At 30.0% G+C, this 22,294-nt stretch overlaps 1 protein-coding gene across 4 annotated transcripts in view; it reads right to left on the reverse strand.

The window, feature by feature from the left end:
- LOC144840023 (thrombospondin type-1 domain-containing protein 7A-like) overlaps positions 1-22,294 on the reverse strand; it is a 49,993-nt gene that overhangs the window by 13,266 nt on the left and 14,433 nt on the right. Inside the window, exons 3-9 of one of the 4 annotated variants that reach the window (XM_078695657.1) lie at positions 18,535-18,608; positions 11,386-11,433; positions 10,069-10,394; positions 2,982-3,717; positions 1,162-1,416; positions 740-888; positions 177-341 (exon numbers count right to left, since the gene is read on the reverse strand). In XM_078695657.1, the coding sequence (XP_078551783.1) occupies positions 177-341; positions 740-888; positions 1,162-1,416; positions 2,982-3,717; positions 10,069-10,153 (1,390 nt within the window). In that variant the 5' untranslated portion in view covers positions 10,154-10,394; positions 11,386-11,433; positions 18,535-18,608. Of the gene's footprint in view, positions 1-176; positions 342-739; positions 889-1,161; positions 1,417-2,981; positions 3,718-10,068; positions 10,443-11,385; positions 11,434-18,534; positions 18,609-22,294 lie in introns of those variants that run through there. The other 3 variants (XM_078695648.1, XM_078695664.1, XM_078695672.1) reach the window with 3 other exon arrangements.

Here is a 22,294-nt window from a genome sequence, read left to right on the forward strand (position 1 = left end):
GATTGTGATGCATTGAGAATTGTTGTGTTGAGTAGAATTATTACGGTATATAACATTGTAATATCTTGTCCATTGCACTTGTATAGTCTTTGATTAAGAGGAATATATACAGTACACATAAGGAGGAAGTTGTTTTTTTATACATAGCCAAGAGGCTAGTAACAAAATGACTATACCGTTGCTCGTTGCATTAGTTCCTACTGGACAGGTTGTTGGTATACATTTACTCCAGACACTCCATGGTGATACCTCACAATTCATGGTGCAGGGCACATTGCACTCTTCTACTATGTTTGGTGAGGGGCCTCCACTACACAGAGAGTTCTCAACTGGTGCGTATGCTGAAAAAAATGCATGATACATACTTCTTTATTTATGTTTCTAAACTAACAAATAAATACAATTCCTTTATAATGAAAACAAAATTGAATGGTTTCGATTTATTATCAGAAAGCTTAAAAGTAATGTGCTAATTTAATGCCATTGTAAATAATAGTATTCACACTCTTAACATGTACTCTGTGTTGTGCAAACATTTACAATCTACTTCTAATTGTTGAATATAGTAATCTATCCTCTGTCCTTTGCAAGTATCTGAGCAGTTTCTTTGTTATGTTGTTCATTCCTCCTAAAACTAGATCAAAATGTTGTTTTTTTTTTTATCGAACAATTAGGAATGAAAGGATAAATAAAGTAATTTTTCAAAATCTTAAAACATGTTTATTTTTTATTTCCTTACTTGTATCATTCTGTTTAACACAGAATGTATCCCGATAACGAACACCTCCGCCACAGAGGTTACCGCTAACTGTTAGATACTTCAATTCATCTGCAGTCAGGAGTTGCGTTACACTGCATTGAGACCAGGCTGAAACATGCCATATAAATCTAAACAGAAAATTGCAAAATAATTAATAAAATTATGGATGTAGTTTTGTTGTGCGTGGTTGTGAGTGATCTATACCAACATTTCAGGTAAAGTTTATTCTAGGATTAATGTTACTTTATAAATGTAGTTTAAAATTGTTCAATTTCTGGTCATTTTGATGTTCTAGTGGTGTATGGATGAGTGCAATAGGAACAAATGTACAAACGCTCTCTCCTATAGTATAGCTTATATGAAACTATACTTTTTGCATAAAATTGAAAATATATGCCTACCTTGTTTCTAATTTTTGTATACCTCCCCCACAAGTTTTAGTCTCTTGTAATGCGGGACAGCGATCCCCACCTCCCATAGGTATCTTGAGAACAGCTCTAGTTCTTGTTAGTGTGCTACTTTGTAAAAACTCCTGGAACGACTTAGCTGGGCACACCTTCCATTCACTGAATTCCTGGGTTGCTTTGCAGTTTGTGGGTGGTACGCAGGGCCTGTAGCTGGTTGGTACATTCATTCCTTCTTGATCAAGACATGTTCTATTTTAAGGAAAACAATGTATACAATGTTAATATAAATACTGTATTCAATAAAAAAAAATGAGTAATTATTAATTATTATTATTATATCATGGCAGACCTCTGACTACAGCAAAGGATCTAGGAACTATTCAATGTTAAGTTTTGAAACAAGGTATGTCTTTGTATAAGACACACTTAATAGTAGGCCACGGTTCACTTTGATTGGATGGGAAATTGTGTGTTTATTTGTTATTTCAATAGCAAATATTTCATATTGATGATGATATCAAAGTAGTATCTTACTGTATGTTATCCCCATAATCAGTGCGTCTATTGGGTTTTATAAATAACTTTCTGAAATAAATATGCTACCAATAATAGTAATGAAAATGTGAATGCCTTAGTAGTAATAGTTTACATGCCAGTGGCAATATTTTGCTCATACTGTAGTTACAAATATTTTTTCCTTGTTCTTGTAGGTATCTTCGTCTAGAATTTCACTTTCCTTATTAATTGATGCTTTTGACAGTGTATGAACTAGATTAATTGGTAATTTGGATGCTGTTTGCAGACAAAGCATTCAACGTATGGCACCCAATACATCACTAGACACTAATCAGTCGCCATCTAACCGACAATTTACCATTCTGTTTGTCTTAGTAACAAATTATGAGTGCATGTTATCATCTGGTTACAGACGATGAATTTGGAATGTTATAATGTTAGAACTTCATTATGAATGTAAATAGAATTATTAATGAATTTAAATGAGCTCTGTAATATGCAATATAACGCCAAAAGGAATACATGTAGATTAAGTAATGAAGCTAAAGTGCAACATATCCACATGTCACCTGACTTATGATTTCTTTCTTTTCAAGAGTTGTTGTCAACAATCTAATTTGGATACCTACTTCCTTTAATGTCTGTACATTTTTGATTATTAAGCCAAGATTTGATAAACCAGCATCAAGATATTGCTGGTTAACATTTATCTAATAACTAATTGATACCCGCTGATCTAATGATCAGGTATAGGATTACTGGTTATTAACATTTATTATCCGATAATTGATTGATACCTGATCAGGTACAGTTCCAAAGATGTTCCAAAATAGAGTTGTTGATTATTGTTGATAATTAACATTGATGATAAAAACATTGATAAAAATGTTTGTTAATTGTTTCAGTATTAAGGATTAAGAAAGGTAATGTTGACCTGAAATATCATACACTTCAATTTACTGTATTCCTACGTTATTGCCATTAATATATTAATTCATTAATATATCAGAATTTCTTAACACAGAGTTGTGCACTGTAGCATTACTCCTAGGTGTGGAAAAAGATAAATAATGATTAATTGTTTTTCCCAATGGAAAGACAATGAATCCCAATGGAAAATTAACCATAAATTTGTCTTTTCTCGATAATTTATCATTGCAATACTTTTACCAGCCTTTCAAGCCTTTCTATCAATATTCAGCAGAACCATTGAGCCATACTGCCTACGGGCTTAGCTAGTATTGTTGTAGCCCTACTACTAAAGAAAATTGTTGACGTAGTAAAAAGAGGTTTCTTACTGAAGTGACACTAGGTTTCCGTTGCTGTTCACGCAAGCAAATTCTCGCAACTGTTGACCAACTGGTAATCCTGGTGTTTCATCCATGTCATCAATCGCTTGTACACTACAAGCACTCCATTCCCCTATCTTTAAATAATAACTTGGAGAATGAGAAGGTGGACATTCTTTAGTATTATCACATGGTTGTAACTCACTCAAAGAAGGACATGATTTTCCTGTAAGCTGCGCCGGTATGATCACCTCTCGTATGCGAGTCTGCGTTCCGTTCCCACATGGATTGGAGCATTCTGACCAATCGCTAAATGTTGAAACAATGCAGTCTTGTTTACAGGGCAATAAACATTTTTTCGAAGTCAACGGCTTTACGCTGAATAATTTACAAATATAATCCTGTACTATTCCATCAGAGTCTGTATCAACATAGTTTGTTACTTTTTCTCGGCATATCACACGCCGTTCTTGTTCACCAACTGATTCAGGACCACAATAGGCATGTTGGTTCTCACTTAAGCTGTCTTCTTTTTCCCTACATTCATTCCACTCACCAATCTCCCAATCAAATAAATAACTATGTTGTTCACAAACTTTGAAACAGTCTCTACGAATTGGAGGCTTGTCATCAATGTTGCAATTTTCATTTGGGACAGTCCATCCTTCAAAGTCTATGCACCACACAGCTCGGTTCTGCAGGCCTCCATGCCCGCATCCGGTTGACTGGCATTTTCCCCATGGACCTAAAAAATGAAAGCAATAGAAAACAAAAATAAATAAAATAATAAAAATAACGTAGGTTTCCTCTTTAATTTCCATCAGATTTAATTATTTTCAAATCATTCTAAAAATAGCATTTATGTCAGTGAATTTTAAAAATATTAATGATATTGATTTTATGCGACGCCGGCAGGCCAATAGATTATGCTATAAAGTCGGTCAATGAACGAATGCTAGGAGTAGGCTATAGGCAAAAAATAACAGTCTGTTCAACTGTAATATTCGTAATTAATGTGTACAAATATTATATTTTTTTTGGTAAAATTAAATCACACTGTGAATTTAGATTTTTCTTTATTTTTGTCTTTAACTCATTTACAATTAATTTTTTAAAGTTTCCATAGGATGGTGTCTTGATCTTGATTTTATCCTGTTCAACCTTTACATAAATGTCTACCATTATTTTGAATAAAACGATAGAAAAATTGTAGTTAATTGAAATTGTTTTGCAGACAAAATAGGAGCTTAGTCTAATATATCAACATAATCCAACAACTAAAGACACATAGTACTGTAATACCGCTAATAAATTAAACTCATTCCTGTGGCGTCCATTATCGCACATGTATCTGCTTTCTTGATCTTTTAGTTTGTCGTCTTAAAGGATTTCTAAACCTCTCAAAATGATGTCTTTGTGTTGCTTAACCTCTGGTGTGAATCAATTCACAAATCCACTGAATTAACACACACTTTTATCATCAATTTTCAGTGCAGATTTTCTTCAAATTACCTTTGGGCAAGGAAGGGTGAGTTATGGCAGCTTTCAAACAATTTAAACTAAAATGCAGTCTATGAAAGATGACGATTTTTAATGAGTTAATTTGCGTATAAATCTGAGTAAATTTACAATAAACCAGTATAATATATCAAACTAATACGATTTTAAAACATCATAAAAAAAGAGTTGAATATACCGACCGAAAGTCTACAATTAATATTGTTTGCTTGCTTATTGATCCTGATATAAGCCAACTCTGTGATATGCCCAGAGTGGGGGTACATTTTAGGAAAAGGTTGATGTGCTACTGTACTTTTCAGTACTCTCGCTATAACTAGACAGTTTTACTATAATGTAAACGTAATGGCTATTTGCATTGAAGATCTTTCAATACGAAAACAAGATTTTCTTAAGTTTCTTAAGATGAAGACCAGTATTACTATTATTGTACTGTTGACAGCTCTTAATTTATTACAGAATCTTAGCAGATTATAATTGCTTTTAGTAATGGTCAGAAGTACTTAGACTCAAGATTTGTGTATATTTTACTAATTATTCAGATTCGTTAGCAGAGTTTACTTCAAAGATTAAATTGTAATTACAGCTGACAGAATAATAAGATGATATATTTGATGTTTTTTTTCTACAGAAGCATTAACAATGCAATAAACAGAGATGTGTTGAACATTTAAAGGTCAACAACAAAGAAAGAGGTCTTTCAATAGGTTATAGTTTCCACACCTCATTTTGAACTAGGATTTGTAGTTCTATTATATTCTGAACATTAAATCACCACACTTTATACATTATAAGAATATGCAAATCACATGCATGTTTTATTTATTAAACATGTGAGCTTCTCACAGATTTCAAAGGCGACAGAAGAGAAATTAGTCTAAGAGAAGACAGATTAGAGTCAAAATCTAGATGACAGCAACAGGATCATTGTCAAATCCAGTTTCATTCTGTAATTTCACAGTATGGTAATTAAAAGAAACTGGTATAATATTATTAATATATTATCAGTTGACTGTGATAATATATAATTTCATAATTATTGAATAAATGTCTTATTTGATTATATGCTATTGTCAAAAATATGAGTGCAAATAATTGTGCATACAAAATTATCTCCAACCTGCATCTAAAGTCATTTCCATTTTTATACAAACATCATTCAACCCATGGTCTCTAAATGCATCCCCTACTGTAGGCTAGACTGTACAATAAAAATGTTAGAGCCCGTTTATTTTGCCAACGTACATAGATACATTTCCTCAAAATGCCTCTATACAATATACATACTCATTTTCTCTGTCTCTACAAACTTCCATCAACAAATACCTCTATGCAAATTACTAATTTTAAAGCTTTTTCTGTAACTTTTACCAACATCATCAAAATCAAATCAAATTTTCCTCCTGTTATCCATGCCACGCTACCACTATTCCTCAACCCACCGACCCCTTTCTTTTCTCTTATTGAATTATCAACATCCTCTTCCTGTTCCCATCCTCCAATAATAGATCATATTTCAATTATCACCATGTATTTTACATAGCACTTAGGATTGATTACCTGTTTATGATTTAATATTCAATTTCATAGCAAGCAATTTGAGTTGCAATTAGTCAAGAATGTAATTCAGCATATGGGGCCTTTAGCCTCTTGGCCATTCTCATCTAGTGCACTAATTGCATAATTGTCTAGCCTAGGAACTTAGTAAAGCAACATAACATTAATAATGTATATTGATACTTTTGAAGTATTAGTTAAACTTAGGCTACTACTGAAGTTTTGGTAAAGCCCCATGACAATATAACTGATGACATTGGTTTACCTATACTCATGTATATTAAACTTGATTATTCTAAGAGGTTTTGTACATCTGCTTTTTTTCAAACTATGATGAAAACAATGACAAAATGAATATTATTATTAATACTATATTAGGGTTGATGATTGAGACAATAAAGATATATAAAAGCAATCTGGTAAAACTAATGATGTTAAATTAGGCAACTTTCTGACTGGAATCCTAGTCACTTAGCATCTCAGGAGCGTCAGACTGGATCCGATATCACATAAGGCGACACACAAATTTTAAGCCATTTAATTAGACATTGCATAGTTAGGATAACAGAAAAAAAAAGACTTTACAAAATAATAATAAATCAATCAAAGCTGCTTGGTAAAAATATCTCCTAATTGACTTGAATGATGAAGAGGAATTTACTGTTGTTTAGAGATAGAAAACCTGTCAAAGTTGCTTCTAGCAATAAAGATTTCATCAATCAAGGCACCGGCTAAATCAATATACTTTTGTGTTTAGAAAAATAATTTTTCAAACACCTGTGTCATCTAAAAGTAGCTTTATATATTTACTGTATGGATTATGTATCTATTTTGAAAATCTCATATTCATTTAAAAGACTTCTGGGTTCGCTCCTCCCATCACAAACTATCTATTCTTAATTTCTATGGTCTAGTTCTCTTTAATTCATAGAAAACTTTAATCAAATCAAACTTGAGAAATAGGTACTTTCTATGGTTATAAAAAACTATAAAAATAATAGCAATCTAGAAATGGTTGCAATATCTTTGTAAAATTTAAACGTTAGTTTGTTTTATTTTATTTAGTCTAGTCCACATAATCAACTAATACTACAATTTAGTTTCTTTGGTCAATCTTTAAAGAAGTGTAGTAAATACTAGAAGTATGTCATTTTCTTCAACCTTTCGGCTTTTAGCCGCAGTTGAGTCACTTCTGTTTCTACGTTCATTCCATAACCTCTTAAAACATGTTCATAAATTGGAAAAAAAATTAACTTCAAAAACAAACAAAAAATGATTTAGGAAAGAATCATCATTAAATAAAAAATTCCTTCCTACAGGTGCCATGGCTTATTGGCTAGGTGATTATAGACTTGCTTTAGCTAATATCAACAACGTTTCTTGCTAAGTTATTAATTCTCATTTTAAAATTGAAAAAAAATAAGAAAGTCAAATGTAGAGCAAAATAATGTAATCTTCAGGAGCCATAGCATTTGGCTTGGTTACCATTAAACTGTTAAATTATCATGAAATTATGAATTACTTTATGAACTTCAATCTAGTTTTAATGGCTAACTGGATATTGTCGATTATTGAAAACCATTTTAAATTATACTCGCAATCTATGATCAAAAAGTCAGAAAGTTAATATCAGGAATTATCTAATTTATTTAAAAGAAATCATAATCTCTTTTTTTTTCAACTACTTACTTATACGCTTAACTTTTTCTAATAAATAAATTTTAATTTCATGGTTTTTAAGTGCACATTAATTATGTACCATATTTCAACTAGTGAAGCCTATCTTGTAATGTAGTGTGTGATAAATGTTTATTAGTTTTACAAGTATGTTATACCTCTAATAGGTTTGATAATTGCAAATAATAATATATTAGATAATGACTATATTAGCCCATTGGACACAAAATTGGGTCAATATTAGTTCAAGCAAAGGAGGGTGAATTTATGCTAAAAATGTAATTGGTCGTTCTATATCCACACAGATTATGTTTCATTACTTCATACAATAATGAAATTACTTTAACTAATTTTTTTATTAGAGGGACAGTGTAGTAGTTTCACATTTCAAATAATATTAAGACCTAACAGTGATTTTTAGAGCTGAACGTCAGCTACAAAGGTAATGACAAAGATTAAGTGTAGATAAACCTTTACGTTTAATTTAACAGATTTCTAAATCATCCATCAAAACATGAGAAAGCAGATCACATCCAATACATACTGTAATGATTCCAAGATATTAAATTAAATGTACTGAAATATATCACTATAAATATTAATTCTAATTTAATTATTCATTTTTAAATTTATATACATGGACACCTCTATCAAGGGGGAACTTTTCCGAGAAAGGAATGAGAGATTATTTTAACAATAGCCAACTTTTATGCACAGGAATCTTAGGAAATGAATGAGGAACAACTCAAGACCAACCCATATTTAGAGGAAACATCTCTTATGGAGACACTTTGTTAGTTCCTGAAGGTGTCACCTTAAAAAGGGTTCCACTGTATTAGAAATGTATCTATTTATGATCAACTAAGCATTGGTAACATTCTATTTGTGGAAATATAATAGACTTTTTCAATCCAAATTATTATATTTTAGTTAAAAAGCACAGGAAGGAACTTTATGAAAGTTATTAAATGGTGGGTATGTATCTGTACCCTTTAAAGTGTCATTTCAATCTATGACATGGTTTCAGAGCCTTTGAAGACCTTGATGATACAATATTAATCAATTATTTTTATGAATTTACTTTGTATTATTTTTCAAGAAATATGATTACTATTCAATGAAACATTAATGAGAAAAATTATAGTTTTGTAAAATGCTGATTCTAAATTATTATTTCTATTTTAGATCGGTATTCAATTTCTGTCCTCAAATTTTCCGAATAACAGTAATAAATACAAATGTTCTTGATGAAACTGACATAAAGCTTCAAATGTTTTACACGCGCACACGAGCATGACATACACACGTGTACAAATATATGAATGAAACATTGATGACTGATGGGAGAATGTGTAATACAGTTCTTATCACTGAATGATTTAAAGGACGAATGAGATTTTTTTTATACTCGTTCTTCCTTTCTTGACGTGATGTAATCCATTATGACTAAACTAAGGAGAGCCATGTTAAACATCTTGAAATTATATGTGCACAGGTGATGGTAGTACTTTAAGTATCTCCTTGGCTGCTCGTAAAAACGAAAAGTAAAACATTCCTAATGGCAGAAATCTGTTCACATTTTTTCCACATTAGATTTTAGCATATGTGTACTGTATGTTTAAATCTGTTACTCTTTTTTAATTTATGGTCTAAAATCAAATTTGTTGCAAAGCATAATATATTATTATTGCTGGGTTGGATATATTTGGCCTAATCTTCTTCTCTGCTTATACTTTAGAGACTTTCAAAAGCACTTGAAAACTGAACAAAGTTGGCAAGGGATTTGTAAATTGAATTTGTTTGACAAAAATATGACATTGAGTTAAAACATGGTTATGCATTGTTTGGAGAACTATGGTACGTTGTGAAAAGAAATTTCATATGTGCTACCATGTAAATCCACAAATAACTTTTTCTGTGGGAAGTGGAGACAAGTTGGTTATTAATTACTGTATGAAGATAAAATTATAATTATAGTATTATTGTAAATTTATTTAATATTTGTTGATCTTTTATCCGTTAACTAAAAAAATCTGTATTTAATTAAAATTGTTGAGAAACACCTTAGAGGCTACACATATAAAGACAATATTCCGCAAAATAGCACAAATTGAACATTATGACTAAATTCTAAATTGTATACAATTTGGATGAAATTTCATAATTTGTGTGTAATTCTCATCAAAAATAGTCTAGTTTTCTCAAAAGCTTTCTAATAAGTTTCATTATTTTTTCGGTAATTGCAAGGTTAAAGCTTTTTATCTAGCAGGTATTCAAAAAAAGTTGATAATGATGTTATAAGTAGAAACAAATTGGATAATCAGTAGTTTGTAATGAAACTTACCGGTTTTCCAAACATATCCCTGAGCTTGTGCGTTGTTGCAGCATTTGCAGAAAATTACAAACAGCAGAAACATAAGTCTCTTCATTCTTTGTTTATGTCTTGTCTGCGTTAAGCGTAAATGTAGATACCACTCATGTCATGCACCCACCAAACAATATACAAGGTAGGTTAGAATGTTTATATGACGGTCTTTCTCTCGTGACTAGCAGATTATGAATAACGGACACACTTAACATGGAACACTTCTCTGAACTATATCTTCAGGCATCTAAACTCAACACGGTTCATAATAAAAATAATCACAAATTCAATTCACCTTTGACTACCTGAAAATTGAGAAAAATATTTGAGTAAAAAGTATGTATTGAAGAAGAATTTGATATAGTATGCAAAAAAGATATAAAATGTGGTAGATCAGAATGCAGCAACCAAATGTGAAATGTTTTACAGTATAACATAAATCAAATCAAAGTACAAATATAAAATATTTATATTTGCAATATGTTCCTGTAAAACAAGGGAATAATATATTCTGAGAAGTAGTTACTGTAGTTAAAATTATGATGTTACAAGATAGATATGTAGATGTTGTTTATATTCAAAATGGAAGGGAAGACAAGAGAATAAATGAATGAGGAAAGCAAGAAGAAAATAATAATTGAGAGAAGGAAGAAGAATGATTGTATAAAGAAGAGGAAAGGATGAACAAGAATAAGGAGAATAAGAGGAGAAATGAGAAAAGAATGAAAGAAGGAAGGAGAAAAGAACGAGAAGAGGAAGGAGAAAAGAATGAGAGGAGGAAGGAGAAAAGAATGAGAAGAGGAAGGAGAAAAGAACGAGAAGAGGAAGGAGAAAAGAACGAGAAGAGGAAGGAGAAAAGAACGAGAAGAGGAAGGAGAGAAGAGTATAACAATGTTGGACTACTGATTTGACATTCATTTGAATTTATATCATACAAGTTTCCATTCTATATGTCTTCTTTCAAAAGTTGAATTGCAAACAATTATCAGTAAGTTACAGTGCATTTCACCATATAAAGAAGTATCAGAAAAAAGAAGAAAAATAGTGCAAAATTGGGGCAGGGTAGGCCTATGCATATCCATTGAGCAAAGACGATGGCATTTACTATATGACTATTTTAATGAGTTTCATGATTTATTAGCATTTCATGGCAGTTATAGCAAATTAACAGTAAATTATTATTATAAATACATAAAAATTAAAATATGCATGAGACATTCAAGAGAATCGCACCTATTAAGCGGCCACAATGGAATTATCTTTAATTAGTCAGCAAATTGTGTTTACTTCTTCTACGCACAGATAGTTCTTAAATGCATATAGTATCGTAATATGTTTAGTAACCTGAAAGGTCAACGGAAATTGTTATTACTATTTGTTGTAGATTGGATATTTTGTTCTGAATTGAATTTGCAAATCATAACAGTTTACTGTATAAAACCAAATATTAAGGAATAAGAATGTTTCAAATCAAATTATGATTACAGATTTTTTATGTGCTGAACCCTTTTTAGTCTTCTTAAATAATGAATACTAATTATTAAAGTTTTTCAACTAATTTTTTAAAAGCGGCTATAAACATGCGGTCTTTTGACATGCCACACACTCAGGTCGCAGAATGTCAAAGATATCTGTCTAGCGCTTTAATTGTGATAGTCAGTATTGTTACTTCTCGCTATGTGCTTCCGAAATCAACCGTCTTTCTTTCTCGTTTCCACTAAGTTAAATTTAATTGTAATCATACTTGTTAAAAAGAAAAAAAAAACAGAAATATCATCAAGTTGAAATTTGATATTTTGACATTTTTTTTCAACTTCAAGTCTGAAAATAATAAATGTTTTCTGATGATATATACGGTATACGATTCCTTCAAGAATGTATGGTAATTAGATCTACGATCGTGGAGACAAATTTGTACGAAAGTTGTCACATATTGAGTGAAATGTCAAATAGTCTTGTAGTAAGACTACGCCAAATTTTGTGAGTCGCAGATAGCCAACTATATGTTAACAATTTAGTAGTTTGTAGACATGGGTGTTACGTCTCTAAAGCTCTGTATACAATATCAAACAAAAGTGTGATGTGCCCAAATATGGTAGTAATATGCCCAAATATGGTAGTGATATGACATCATCATTTTTATATATGGGCACATAACATTTTTTTGTCACATGAAGTTTGATAGTGTAGACAGATCTTTATGGAATATCTTTATATCTTTTGATACCACATATTGTGAAATTGGAAATTTGCAGTTCTATGTTGGGCTTGGATATATGCAAATACATGCAAATATTATGCTCTTACCTTTCGAAACTTGGCGATGGAAAATGTCAACGTTTATGATGGAAATTGCTTTTTAATAGCACATAAATCATACAAACAGGGAAATGAAGTTGTTAATATGTATTTTTATCATTAAATAATATTGATTGAAATGTCCCTTCAAGGATATTCTATATGTAATATCAATAAATATCAATTATTACCAAATGGCAATAAAATGCAATATACTATTACTGTCAATCAGTGAAAAAGTTATGAATATTAATAATAAAATAATTCCTTGACTATCAAAGCTTGTCTATCATGTCATACATACTAAATACAAAATACCAAAGTTTGGTACATAAAATAAATTATTACCATCTATGTTAGAAATTAACATAATGTAATAATTAGATTTTTCAAAATCATACTACAATTTTGTTTTGTGGATCACCAGAATATGGTTTACCCCAATTTTTAGAAGATTTTAAAATGCATGAACAGAAAACATAATTATTATCATAATAGTAATGATATAATATTAGATATTTTCAGGGTATATCAATTGATTTTGCAAATTCAATATTATTCTCTTTCGAAACAAAAACAACTTCTTGATACATACAAAATCTTTTAATCTGATTTCAACACATTACAAAGTTTATTATCATCACAAACGAGAGATGGATTAACTAATAGTTTTATATTAACTTTCAATGTCTTTTTCATTTAATCTGATAGGTTGATGAAAAGGGTATTATTGTTAAATCATGCCAGGGGCAGTGCCGGTATGTGTATCGGAATATAAATTAAAACAAATTTAAATTGTTTTTAAAGACTAGATCACTTTGTTATTTAAAAAAAAGTACATTTTTTGTAAGGTTTACATAGGATTATATACCTGAGGCATCATCATTTTTTAAGTAATTTCAAACATAACAATGCATTTTAAAAGTAATACATTGTATTAAGTTTTACAGTAATCAATATTTATTATGAGTGATCACATTTATTCTCGTAGAAATTCAATTTGGGAGTGACCTTATAATGTACCATCTCTTGGCAGGTGTATCAATAATTTTATTGATGGAGTGATCACATTTATTTGTACAAAAATTTAATTTGGGAGTGACTTTATATACCATCTCTTGACAGGTATATCCATAATAATGTTATTGATAGTATCTTTTTTTATTTAATCTGAAACTGAAATCTACAATTTTAATAAATACACCCCTAGATCGTGCAGGGTACTACTGCGCAAGGTTTTTGGTTGGTTGCACTAGATTTGCAATACACTTCGCAAAAAGCCTAAGGAGTCAGAATTGGTGCATTTTATAAGGTATCAAATGATTATAATTATTTAGTCAGAGTAGAGCAACCAACCAATGTCTCATTGGGCATGAAGAAATGTGTAGTTACAGTAGCCCATTTGAAAGGTATATTAGACTATTACTGTTAATGCAAACTAGATATTGTCTATTAGAAAATAAATATATTTTAAGGAAAGTGTATATATCATATATTGAAATGGTGTATTAAAAGTCAGGAGATATTGCTACCCCTCCTATGAATTACTGTTATTTCACACTTAAATGTATAATTATCTGTAACTAATAAGCCCTTCTAACTCTGACTTGATTCTTATTTGTCTGGAATTACAGTGTAAATAGGGAATTTATGCTGTTCTACTTATATACGTCTCTTCCCTTTGGTTATTCTAGAAATCATGCTTGGAAACAAACACTTTATCGCATCATGAGCATTTAGTATGCATAAATCAGATATTTTGTAGTGTAATTTCTATTGAGATAAATTTGAACTGGCATGCTTGTATTATTGAGGGAATGATAAGAAAATACTAATGAAAACTATTAAAGCAGAAATATATTTAGTTTAAACAAAAGATTTTTAATTTGTATTCAGAAGCACTATGTAGAAAACAATGAAAATGAATAAGAATACTTTACGATGCTAAATTAAATGTAAACCATTCTTAGAATTTACATCAACGAAATCTACCTGATCCCTTGCAGGTACAAAATGTGTTCAGACTAACACAAGATCAGTATTACTTAGTATTATGGATGTTGAAAAAATATTAGATTGAAAAGAAACAATGGCATTGCAAGAAATTAAACCCACATAAAATTAGCTTCTTAATAAATGAATAACCATGCTCCATAAAAGTTAATTCAAAAAGTAAAATGCTATGAAGATCAGGTTGCCTTTTAATCAGGTGGACAGAATGAATGACTTCTTAAAAAATAAAACGTCTTGCTTGATTGAACTGGTTGCAGAAAGGTCTATTAAGAAAAGGTGGTAGGATGCTTATAGATGTCACTGACAGTCAGTACAAAGACTTACTGCCAAGACATTTGGCAACTTCTACAAGTATTTTGATTTGATATGAAAATTATGAAATACATGTCATATTACGAAATCCAATTTGTTTTTAAAATCATTTCTAACACTTAAATGGAAAATGTCTACATTGTCTTTGTTTTATTAGACACTTAAATGGAAACGCACGACAATGCTGGAAATGAGGATGCATTTTGAACTGCTAACTCACAAAACTAATGATTATGGACATACTAAACGTCTTTTTCTCACCAACATGGATATAAAACTCTTCTATTGATTAAAGAACATTAAGATAATCTGTATTTGAACAGGCAATTGGACATTCACATTTCAATCAGGACATCTATTCAAACTGACCATTATTAATGGTCATTTGTTTGACCATAGAGAATACATTACGTTACATACCCTACAATGACTCACAGAAAATCATTATCGTAATGGATAAATATTCCCTTAGGAAATTTTGCTTTTCTTAATAAAAAGTAGAAAAAATACTATTTAATCTTAAGTCAATATAGTATAGGTTTAACAAGTGTTTTGCTTTTCATAGCTTGGAATTCTTTTAGCGTCGAGACTGGCAAGAAAGTAAGAGTACAGACAGAATTTCCCTTCCCCTTAAAGATGTATTGTCCCCCAAAAACATGAAAAATGAAGATTAATTAAATCAGACTTTGAATAGGTTATTTTGTAGTTTATCCCTTCCGTTTATAAAAAAAAAATTAAAAAAAAATAATGTTTTCTAATATAAAGTAACAAAATAAATGGTCAAAATCAACTTGCTGGCAGCCAATGTGACTATTTTTTGCTTTAAATTATAGTTTTTTTCAGGTAAATACATTTTTTTTCTCGATTCAATTTTTGTTCATAGTGGATAACTATTTATGACATTAAAACGGCATATTCAACAACAAAAATTAAAAAAAAATGTTTTCAGGGGGACAATACATCTTTAAGATTTTTAAATCAGACCAGTCCAACTTAAATTGTCCTATTGTTTGTTTTTCAACTAAACAAGGCAGAAAATTAATATCAACATAATTAAAACAACGATTATATTCTAGTTAGTATATTATATATTTCTATAGTAGAATTACAATCAACAAAACTACTGTATAAATCATTATTTTTTTTTATTGAATTCATAAAAACTAGATAAAAACACTATGAAAATGAATATACATTTGAACTAATTTAGTTTTTGTATTTTACCATTTCACAGGAAATATTTGTGTTTTCAATATCTCCATTAAATGTGAACTTAAGCCAATCTTAATCAAGAAAGCGTATTAAAAGGTCTTGCTTAAAGGCAATAGCTAAATCCACACCAAAGCAGTTATAAAGATTTCTAAAGCCGATATGGCCATAACTTTACATTAATGTCTGTATCGAGGAGAATAACGGTATTTTGTAATAGTTTATTAGAGGTTGATGGACCAATAATAGAATGATTCATGAAATAATAAAACTGAAAATGTCACAAAAGTGGGTGAAAATACCCAATAGTTGCATAGAACCGTATAGAAAAATAAGAAGTTGGTATTTGCATAGTTATGAGCCTGACTTAAAAGATAAGTATTAAAAGCAAGGTAATGGATGATAAAAAGTGTAACGTTCAATTTCAAAATAAGTAAATCTTTTCAAACGAAACAATATAAACATGTTTTTCTAATAGGTAATGATTAATGGGAAAATACAAAATTATGATAAGAAGATGGAAGATACGTGGTGATAAAAATTATGATGTGAATGATGATGATCCTTTCTCTTTAGGCCTAATGTTTACCAATAGTAAATTCAATCAAATAGGATTTGAACCGTGGACCTTGGAAATGGTAGGTAAGCACACTGACCTCAAACTAGAATTATAAAACAACCAAATACACGAATATCTTAACAAAACTATTTAAAATTGCACTAGAAAAAAGTTGTTCTTTTCTATTATTATAAGAATCAATTTTTAGAAATATTATTATTGCTAGTTAAGAATACAATATATTGAAGATATTGAAATCACTTTCAATATAAAAGAAAATGACAAAAATTCTTTGATAATAAAAAATGCCATAGAAAATTCCAAATGTTAAGACCGTACACACCTTTTGGCGATTCAAGAGGTGTAATTTAATTATTAGCTTTCATCTTCATCCCTTCAGCAGAACACTCAATATAGTCATTTGTCATTTAATCGCTACTGTCTTAACACCTGCATATGACACGCTCATATAAGAATGTTCACGATACAACACTTGGTTATTGTTTTGGATCTCGTAACTTGGTTACACCATAGTAATCTCCAATTTCAAGCAATATTTTTGTTTGTTTTAATAACACATACGTCTCTTCTTCAAGTAAATAATAGAAGAGTTATTAAAAAGTCAAAGAATACCATACAAGATATAATTAAACATCCATATTTGGGAATTATGCGTGAGTGAGTGAGTCAAAGGGGCAGGGATGTTGTTGACTACAAAACTGAATTTTAATAGAATTACTAATTGACATTGACAACCTAAACAAGTTTTCCACACTACAGTACTATACATATGCCAAAAGAAAAACTATTCAAAACATATGTTTTACATTGGTCAAATCATAAAACCTCCAAATTTCAAATATTTTAATCCGAAAACATGTGCACATGCTTGCCACATGATGAGAAATCGATATTATGACATTGTATGATACAAACAAATATACATAAAAAACTTTTAATGGAAAAATATTTTGTAACCAGCAACAAAGAGTTCAAATTAAAGTGACAAAAATTCAATAAGTTCTTGAATGCTTTTTTCCAAACATTCGTTGTTAACATTCATTTTAGAATGCTAATAATGTAATTAAATGAATAAATCATTTTGTCAAATACAACAATTATTTATCAAATAAACACATTCTGAATTTTGCATATAAATTACATATGATACTACAGGCCAATGTTTAAAGTGTAAGAGATTGAATTACAATCCAAAATGAGGTTGATTTGAGATTTAGTCCTCTGGTATCACATTTTGTGATCGGACAAAGAAAAAACTGCTTCAGGCTTGCCTTTTATAATCTAATACAAAGTCCAGAGAGATATTAGGAAGATAGAATTTCAATGCAAATACAGTGATTACGAGCAAAGATTCTTGTTAAAATAACGAATTTACGAGCCAAGTCTTCCACAGTTCAATAGTAATGCTTGTTAAAATAGCACTGCAATACTCTTTAGGGTAAAATGAAATATGCTGGAGATAAAGTCAAATTTCGCTGAGAATCTTTACTACAATTTAAGAGCCATGCTCAACTACAGAACCTGTAGTACTAGTAATGATAATATGATGAGAAGTTGAAACACAAACTTGAAAGAGTTGTGTATTAGAGGTCATGTAAAAAGTATACTCTTTATAAGCTGTTTATAATTAATTATTTAACCAGCCTTTTCTATGTAATAAACACACCGTATATTGTACAGATTGTGCTGTTATTGCATTATGACCCCTGATATGTAAAGGAACACGCCAACTCAGCTTGTTACGCAAATGAAAATCAAAGGTTTTTGAGTAATTTTGATTTGAGTTCCCAGATAAAACAAAAATAAAACAAAATATCAAAATCAGTAGATACCTTTTATACCAGATTCAGGGGTGTATTGATTGGTGGTTAGGAGTTGTTCTCAATCGCAATTCAACTGAGTCTATACATTATTTGGAAAAAGGGAGTAGAAAGAAGCCTCATCTAATCAGTGCCTATGAAATTCTATGGTATATTGGTGAATATAATATATATAAATATTATTTTTCGTTGAGCCGAGTACTACTTACTCACCTCTAATAAAACAGGGCGCACATTCAGGTTGCAGAAGTCAGCAGAAGTCAGCAGATGTAATTCAGAAAATTCAACTGTAAAAAATTAAAATTCAAAAATAATAAGATTATTATTCATAATTCCCAAGAAAATAGTATTCACATATTATATATTTTAGCAAGCAATTATTTTATTATTATTTTATCAATTGTGATTAACTAAAAAAAAAATTACTAATCTGTTATGGTAAATATCAATTATTTTATGAATTTCCGAAGCTTCAGATATATGTCACATCTTCAACAATAAAACACACAATATCATTTTACTGCTTTTCATTTTTCATGATATGTTGTTTGCATGCTAATGTTAGCCATAACCAATTACATTCTCTGTATATTGTACACAAGTCTTTTGCAACAACAAGCTAACGATAAAACTTCAAAATGTATCATGGCAAATGAAACAATGCAATTGGAAATGGAATTCCTCAAGAGAAACCTCACGTTAAGTGCAAAAATCTTTATCGCTGTAAACGTCGAAACCTATAAAAAATATTGAACAACTATCAAACGGGTTACACGTACCTAAATGGGTTAACCATCAATAATTCAAGCTCATGATTAATGTTAAAAAACGTAGATATATATTTGAAATTTAACCGCTGAAATTTAAGCATCGTTTATTCAAAGGTAAATTGAAGTAATATCTTTCAAGAATGAATGTCAAGCTCTTTCAATCCTTAGAAAGCCTGTTATGGAATCCTATTGAAATGTATGCTTAAGATGAATACATGGAATATATCCCAGTTTTTTAATGTTTTCCCATTATGATGGTCAGAAATTTTGTTGAGGAGGAAAAAACATTTAAAATTGATTCAATGTGTTGAAATTGAAATAAATTTTTCAAAATAAAGTATAATACAAACAACTCTCTAATTAGAAATCATTTTTGCAAAATTGTATCTAAATCTAATTTTTGTACCCTGAATAAATATAATTATACAATATATACTGTATATGAGCTATGTTTTAAATGATTCTAATTAGAAACCATTTCTGGACCATGAATAAACATAGTTATACACTACATATGTACAGTACAGTAGCTATTTGTTAAGTGATTACCATTGGAAATTACATGGGGAGGCCATCATTTTCGTATAAGGCCTAGGCTAAACTGTTGAAACTCTTGATAAATCATCATGTTTCGCTATCCATTGACTTGCTTTTGTCGAACTATTCGTACTCCGATTCATTATTTTCCATTTAAGCACGGAAGAGTGAAATTACAATAGTTTCAATCTTCCGTGGTTTCAAGTAAACAGGCTTTGAATGGAGGGAGCAAAATGATATCAAAACATTAACATTCTTTTAAAATTTTTCTAATCTAGTTTATAATAAATGTATGAGAAGTGACCGAAAGGGCAAGTACAAATTGCTTTGGCTCGTTTAACTGTTCAGTACATTTTAAATAATAAATAACAGGTTTTATCATACATCAAAACCTAAAACCTCAAGAGAAACAGCGCATCACTATCCAGCATCAAATAAAGTAACACCTTATTTTTAATACCCAACTCCACAACACCGAACTAAATCATTCACGCTTTGTTCATTCACATGTACGCATTGAGGCCGCTAATGATTACAGTACATTATTCAAGGAGATTGAACTCATTAGGACATTTAATAATTGATGGATGCATTTAGGCTTCTGTTTACATTGCTGGTAAAATTTAAGACAACCACTATAAAGTAGGCTAAAAAGGCGGTTACCTTTCAATTCTGCTTAGAAATGTAAAAGAATTCAAAAAAATATCTTGTATAAATAGAACACAAATTGGTTGTGAAAGTTAAGGTGGTCTGAACTTATATACAGTACCATAGAGTAACAAATACCTTGCGTTAAACTTCCTGTTAAACGCTGTGTGTCTGAACACAGCCTTGTGAAATTCACCAATTGAATATATCATGGTTTTATTGAACTTGCAAACATTTTTCGACATTGATATACAGTTAAGTAATCGATAATTGATTTATTAAAAGTCAAATTGAAGTTGTAGTCTTTCGCAAAATTGTATCTAAATTGATTAAATATAAATTACTTATGGTAAGCAAAGTTTATAATTTATTCAGGCATGGAGACACAATATGCAAATTTAATTAAATGTATACCAATCGCGCATAATTTTACAGGTACAGTAAGCTGTAACTATTATTGACTGAAAAGTTATGCAAAAAGTCTCCAGACTAAATCCAGTAAATAATTAATTATTTTTAAATGTACACCTTTTTTCATTGCGCAAAATACTTGATTCATATCGTTAGTATTTAAGGTGAGGTGATGAGTAAGGGTTACCCTCGGCGTTCTGGTTCAAATCTAGCCCCTGATATTTAACAGCATGCCCCAGTAGTTATGGGGCATGCTGTTAAATATCAGGTTCACCTGCATCAAATCCCAGTATAGCTTTGTTTGAGCTGCAATAGAGATTATCACACCAAGAGCTCTTACATTACATTTAACAATAACTGCTACATTGAAATTTGTCAAACAATTTCAAAGTAGTTAAAAAAAGGAAATCAGAGAGAAGCCTACTACTCGAAGGCATTAAATGAAAATGGGCATTCCCTTTTTTCAGTCTTAATTGAATCTTACAGCTATGTATCGATATACTAAAGAGGTGTTGTTTGCACATAATTATTACTGATGCCCTGGGCTTTATTATCATTAAATATCATGAATATATCAATATTGCATTACTTTACATTAAATGTGAATATACAATATACCCATGTGGTGTTCCCATTAAATCCAAGTGTAATACAATATGACCTACTTTTATAATGTTATTATTAAAGTTGAAATTTAATTTAAGTTTGAATGAAAAATTAATTATTCATAAAAATATGTAGGGTATTATAAACAAATTAAAAAACAAATTTCAATCTTTAGCATACTTTCAAAATATTCATGATGACTACGTAAGAAATGTGCCATTAAAAAGGAATTTTAGGAAAGCAAGTAGCAAGCGTGGGTTAACTATTTCTGCATATTGTGCACTTTTAAAGTTGAAGAGAGTATGATGAAATAGCCAATGTTATCTGAAAATTTGCATTTATAAAATACAAGAATACATATATGTAAGTAGAACAAATTTTCATATTAAGAATATTTCAAAGTTTAAATCTATTCACTAAAAAGTTACTTGCTAGATTTTAAATTGATCTTTATTGATATTTAAAATAGATTCCTGAATGAGGTACATAATAATTGTCCAAGAATTGAGAACACTTTTTAGTTCATGCCTGAATGTTTTTCCAAAGTTAATTGTTATCTGTCTGACGGTCTTAATGATGTCTCTTCTAGAAAGAACACTTTCTTTAATAACTTATACTACTTCATGGTACTGATACAGTTGTGTAAATTATTATTATGATCACCAACATGTCGCTTTCTAATAATTTAGCATGCAGTGTTTGTGATTATCTTGAAGTCAGTCAAGATTATATAATTAAGGCATATTGTTTGACTTCAACTATGTCCGCATTTCTCCTGAAAGGTTGTTTTTGTAGGTTGTAGACTATAAAAAAATATGGTAAACAAGAGGAGAGAGAAGGTAAACTGAAGTAGAATATCTATTTTAACTTAATGGTTTTTTATTGTAACATAGGAATACAATGCAAATATTCTTCCCATTTTAAAACGAATAAAAAAAAATATAAAAAAAAACAAATAATTATTTGGTTTATACAACTTTCTATATTCTAAATCCGTTGCT

The sequence above is a fragment of the Antedon bifida genome, chromosome 1 (assembly GCF_963402885.1).
Source record: "Antedon bifida chromosome 1, ecAntBifi1.1, whole genome shotgun sequence".
In the NCBI taxonomy this organism is placed as follows: Eukaryota; Metazoa; Echinodermata; class Crinoidea; order Comatulida; family Antedonidae; genus Antedon; species Antedon bifida.